Source organism: Pelodiscus sinensis, chromosome 17 (genome assembly GCF_052426305.1).
Source record: "Pelodiscus sinensis isolate ZL-2025 chromosome 17, ASM5242630v1, whole genome shotgun sequence".
Taxonomy (NCBI): domain Eukaryota; kingdom Metazoa; phylum Chordata; order Testudines; family Trionychidae; genus Pelodiscus; species Pelodiscus sinensis.
This window is the reverse complement of record NC_143068.1, coordinates 180,998-186,997: the sequence shown is the minus strand read 5'-3', so window position 1 is coordinate 186,997 and position 6,000 is coordinate 180,998. Positions and strand designations below refer to the sequence as shown.

The window sequence follows — 6,000 nt, the reverse complement described above, 5'->3', positions numbered from 1 at the left end:
GGACCTGGAAGCAAAGCAGGTGGGCACAGCACACTTGGGCCCACCCCGGCTACGCCACGGCCTGGCTCAATGCACTTTTGCCTTTGCTTGGGCATGTCAAGCACTGACTTGCTTAGAAGAGGGGCCCTGCCATCTGTGTCTGTGTGTAACAAAGCACAAACACCAAAGTTTCCCATCTTATCACCTTGCCGGTGTGATTTGCACACTGCAGGCTTCCATCCCGGCTAGGTGCAGGGGCTGCTGTGGCATTTCCTATGGAGAGACCTGAAAACCACTTTACTAACCAAAAAGGGAAAGGGCTAGGAACACTAAAAATAAAGGGATGTTGGACTCTCCTTCACCCTGGACTACATAGAGGCAAAGGCAAGTTTCAAGCAGCACAAGGGCCTGTGATCTCATTAGCACTCCTAAACAAAGGGCCAGGCTTGGTCATGAGCCTGGCTGGAGGAAGCAGTACTAGCATCTCAGCGTGCAGCATTTCACACTGCACAGACACAGTGGCAGGCTTGTTCGAGCAGAGCTGTTGGAGCCATTTCTGCTACCTCAGAGCCAGATGGACTCAAACCTTTATGGCTGCAAGCAGGAGGAGCGCAGGAAACAGGCGCTCGGAATGGCCCAGGTCCAGTGATGGCCTCTTCCCCAATGCACATATAGCAGGATCCTCGTGGAAGCCATGAGTGAGTAGCCATCATGCTGGGAAGTTAAACATGGCCCATCTAGACATGAACAGGAAGCAGCTGGCTCAGGTTTTTATTGCCATCTAAACCCAGAAGTACCCCACAACAGTATGAGTCTCTGCCCCTGCTTTTCCAGCTGCAAAATTGGGAAACATGATGGACCCAAGGTTACAGCAAAACCACCAAACTAAAAGCAAACTCAGCAGACCCTGGATGCTACACCAGAGTCCAGCGAGCTAACTCCCACCTCTTAGCCCTGGATCCAGCAAAGCACTTGAGCAAGTGCTTAACACTGGCTGACATGGGCACTTAAAGCGCAGGTGCATTAAGAATCTTACAGGCTTTGCTAAGCAAAGATCAGTATTTAAGTGGGAGTAATTAAGTCGCTCCTCCGAAATTCGTTAAGCTCTCATACAGGCACCAGCTTCCTCTAGCCCGGAGGATGTTCAACCTCTTCCCCCAGCCTCCACCTCTATCCTGCTTCAATCTCTTCCCACCCAGATCCACCCCCTCTCCCAGGCATGCTGCAGAACAGCTGATGGGGGGGGGGAGGAGGAGATTCATCAGGGGGGCTGATGGCCGGCAGGAGGGAGCTGCCTGCCAGAGTGTGATAAGCACCAGCTCTAATCTATTCCATACAAACCTGTGGCCTCGGTAACTTGCAGAGTCTCAGACAAGAAATGAATCCTGCCCATGGTGATCTTGGGTTTGAGGCTCAGTTCCATAAGTGGCCCCTAAGCAGAGTAGGGGTTGAGATTATGCACAGGAATCCAACTTTTGCACCTGTGCTGAGAGGCTACCCCTTCCCCTTGGAAGGCACTGTGCTGTAGGCCACTGTTTCTCAACCAGTTTTTTTTTATAAAGTACCCCCCTTAAAAAAATTTTTTTAAAGTACCCCCCCCAGTACCTACAGTTTTCAGAGAATTTTTTTCTACCTTTGCCACACATTTGTATAAACAACTTAATGGTAGCCGGGTGGGCAATGAAATGTTTTGGGTGTAAAAAACACAAAAATAATCAAGCACTGTAAAACTTAAAACAAAAATTCCGTTTTCTCCAAGTTAAGTTGTGTTGATGTACCCCCGTATCACCCCCCCCAGTTTTCTCTTGAGTACCCCTGGTTGAGAAACACTGCTGTAAGCTGACCTGGCATTTGAGCGTGGCTTGTTCTAGTTGAATTAGGCTCACCTTTCCTTTCCTTTCACGGAGGGAAGGAATATAAATGCGGAACAGTTCCTGTGAAGTGTGAACTGCGAGAGCCAGGCACTTGTAGTGAGAAGACGAAGTTATTTGCTGTCCTCGCCTCTCAGGCTGCCTTCCAGCAAGCAGCTTTCCCGCCATGAATCAGCTGAGCCAGCAGCAGGAGCAGGCAGCCTGAAGCCAGGTGCTGCTACAGCTCCAAGAGCCAAACCACGAGTGCTCCTTAGAAAGACCTGCCTTGGTCAACCATGTGCCATCAGGTCTCTTTCCCCAGACTCGTGTCTTCTGGGAGGAGGCACGGGATATGGACAGCAGTTAGTCATGAGGAAGAGCCAATGAGAGACCCTGCAGCTGCACAGGGACACAGGAGTGAGAGCAGCTGAGAGAGGCAGACAAAACGACGCAGCCATGGCCCAGACCAGAATCATGTCAGACCACAATTGGGGGGTTTAATAAATGCACTTTAAGACACCACAACAGATACCGCAGACCTCAACTTCCCAAAACTCAGTCAGGGCAGGTGCCCACAGCTGGTGGTTTCAGAGAACCAACTTCCCTCCTTCTATGCCCCTGCCTCCCCCATTCACCCCTTCCCCCAGCCTTCTGGAGCCCCTCACATCACAAATGGAAAAGCTGCTGAGTCACAACACCCCTCCTCGCACACTACAATTGTGAAGGAGGCTAAACAGAGAGAGATGAGCAGCAGGACTAGACATGGTCCAGCCTAACATCTTTGATTAAGTAGCTGCTCCCAGGGTACGGAAACAACTTAGCATCATGCTAACCACGGTGGACACAGAGTCCTGTGGAACGCCCCAGAACCATGGCGGAGGCATCACATCTGTCCAGCTTTCACGAACCACAGCACAGAGCCAGGGGGCTGTCTCGGGGACAAGTCACTGCTTAGCCCTCACCATCGCTGGTTAAGCCTGTTTACATACCCAGACCACAGGCTCCTAACAGTGTGTCTCTGAAGGGCCAGGAGCCGAGTCTTAGAACTCCTGCCCCAGCCCCTCAGGCATTATAAGGCTGTAAGGGTGTCCATGGGATCTGCCCCACCATGCATTAGCTGAAGGGCGGGTTCCCAGCGTGAGGGGATGGTGCCTTCACTAGAGCTTCCGCGCCTGTTTACGAGCGTGGGTGTGTGGTGAAAGGGGGAAGGGAAAGGGCTTGTTCTCCGAATCCCAGCAGATGGGTAAGAGCTTTGGAAGATTTGTATCCCTGCACGTTGTTCTTTGGGTAGCAGCAGCTGCTCAGTATCGGTAGTAGTCTGGCTTGAAGGGCCCTTCTTTCGGCAAGCCCAGGTACTTGGCCTGCTTGTCGCTCAGTTTGGTCAGCTTCACGCACAGCTTATCCAGATGAGCGGCCGCCACGGCTTCATCCAGCTGAAAGACAACCAAAAAAAAAAAAAAACGTTAAGCCCGGGGTGTTCAGCCCAGTGCTGGAGGCCGGAGGTGTCCATCCAGGAGGCCCACCCGCCAGCCCCCAGGGTTAAATGGGGCAGGATCTGCAGAGGAGAACGGAGGAGACGATCCTGCTGCGTACAATAAGTCTTCATACCTGAGCAGTCAGTCGCAATCACATTCAGCTGCAGCCTGAACACGGGGAAAGAGATTAACTTGTGGCAGCTTTTAACTGCCATGCATTACTCAAAAGCAGGAAGCAGCGAGTCAGCAAAAAACTAGGGATGTCAAAATGTGTGTAAATTAAGTAATCGTGTAACCGCTGGAAGTGTCAGTGGTTACGCAGGGGTCGGCAGGCCACAAGGGGGAACTAGGGTGGGAGCATGAAGAGCCCCTTAAACCGCATCATGGCAGTACCACTCCAGGGTTGCCAGAGCGACTCCCCTACAGATGCTGCTAGGGGAAAGGCTGCTGACATCCGTGTATACAGCGAGCACACACACCTACTGTGGAATGGACATGAGCGATCACTCCAGGAACAGAGAACGATCAACAACAACAAGGTGAGGGAGAAAAAGATGAAGAGGCTGGAGCATATGACTTATGAGGAGAGGCTGAGGGAGTTGGGTCTGTTTAGTCTGCAGGAGCGAAGAGTGAGGGGGGATTTGAGGGGGGGGATTTGAGAGCAGCCTTCAACTTCCTGAAGGGAGGTTCCAAAGAGGATGGAGAGAGGCTGTTCTCAGTAGTGACAGATGGCAGAACAAGGAGCAATGGTCTCAAGTTGTGGTGGGAGAGGTCCAGGTTGGATATTAGGAAAAACTATTTCACTAGGAGGGTGGTGAAACACTGGAACAGGTTACCTAGGGAAGTAGTGGAGTCTCCATCCCTAGTGTTTAAGTCTCGGCTTGACAAAGCCCTGGCTGGGTTGATTTAGTTGGAATTGGTCCTGCCTAGAGCAGGGAGCTGGACTTGATGACCTTCTGAGGTCTCTTCCAGCTCTATGGTTCTATGATTTCCCTAGAGGAAGGAGTGTACACACACAGGCACAGCCAGAACCAAGATGCAATGTGCTCTTGAGATAAGATGCACGCACAGTACCCTATAAGAAGTGAAATAAAAAACAACACTAATCAAAGGAGAAGTTAACAGCAGATACAAAAATGAGACCTCTGCTTGAAAAGCAGCACATTTAGAGGAAGCTGGTTTTCAATGTGAATCCACTACAAAAAGCAAGCACTGAGGTCAAAGTTCGGTTGTATAGCTGGAGATGTAAACGCCACTGTGCATAGGCCGGGTGTTGTTACTTGTGGAACTGCATTCTGGTTCCTGAAGCTAGGAAGGATACAGCAAAACTAGAGCAAATACAAATAACGATAGGAATTGGCGGATGAGACCTCTGGTGACGTTGCAGTAACTTCCCAGCTAGCATGGCATTAAATCTTAAGGCCCCAGTTCCTGGAAGAGTCATGCAATGAGACCTGAACCTTGGCTGCAGCTATAAAAAGATGAAGTCTTGCTCAGTCATCAAAGAACAGCACGAAAACACGATCTGCCTGCCTGGATCGGCAAGGAGCCTGGAACAACAGCTCTGCCCTGTGCCTCTCCGAGGGGTGTTAGTTTTCTGACCCCATTCCAAGGAGCTCACCCACCCTCCCACAGCACAGGGCTGCACGCGGCAGAATCCTACACAGCGATTAGCTGGGGACGTGCTTCTTCCCCTTTGCTGCCACCAGCCAGGCCTGTTCACCGCGGAAGAGGAAACCCCTCTGCCACTCTTGCTATTCACCAGGGGAGAGTGCCCTTCTGCTGAGCCTTGGGCCTTCTGTGACTGCCCGTACCGCTCTGTGGGAAGGGGCACTCCTTCCTGCCACTGCCATTGCAATTAGGGACCAACCCAGGGCATTGCGGGGGCCCTGAATTCCCTTCATCTCACCTTGCAGATAGCGTACAAGAATATGACCATATGACAGAAGTTTGCAAGACCCTATGTTCTCATCAGCACAAGTCAGAAGCAAAATCAATTTACAAACAGAGAAGTGGAGAGAGAGAGACGAAGATACTTGACCTCGTCTATCTCCACTGGTCAGTTGCGGAGCCAGGAATAGGCTCCCAACTCTAGTGCTTTCCTCACCAGACCATGCTGCCCCTTCTCCTCTAACCACAAGTTCAGCGAGGGTATTGGGGAAGCATTTTTCAACAGCAGGAGCAAGCGGGCGGAAGAGCCAGTCACTGCCGAGACATGGAGCACGTTCAATAAGCAGGGAACAAGCCGGGAAGTGACAGCAGGGGGGCCTTCCCCAGCCCTTTCAAAAACTATTTTCTGTTTCTTTATTAGAAACAGTTGATGAAAAAAAACCAGGCCAAGTCAATCCCAGAGAATGCTTCAGTTGAGGGTAAAAAGCCATTTAAATCGCGCTCTCTCTACCCCATCCTGCCTCTCTGCCTCAAAACCTACAGCCGGGGCGGGGAACCAAATGACCAGGAGGGGCCTGATGTGCTGGCGCTCCACACCCCCTCCATTGTCCTCCCGTGGGGCTGAAGCACACAATCTACTAGCCTGGCTCCCCACTCGGCCTTGGTGTGGGAGGGAAATGTGGGGAGTGTCGTTCCTCCTACTCAGTCGGGGGCCATGTTAGTGCTTCTCACTTGTGTGTGGCCCCCGACTGATTTTTCTCTGGGTCAGCGGCCCCCAACCCTGAAAAGGTTCCCAGCCCCCGATC

General features: G+C 51.7%; 1 protein-coding gene across 2 annotated transcripts in view; it reads right to left on the bottom strand.

Moving 5' to 3' along the window:
* Positions 1 to 2,301: 2,301 nt before the first annotated feature.
* The window catches only part of AHCY (adenosylhomocysteinase), a 34,255-nt gene continuing 30,556 nt past the window's right edge, over positions 2,302 to 6,000 (bottom strand). For both annotated transcript variants that reach the window (XM_075901531.2, XM_075901533.2), the window contains exon 10: positions 2,302 to 3,262. In XM_075901531.2, coding sequence (XP_075757646.1) covers positions 3,131 to 3,262 — 132 coding nt within the window. In that variant the 3' untranslated portion in view covers positions 2,302 to 3,130. The remainder of the gene's footprint in view (positions 3,263 to 6,000) is intronic.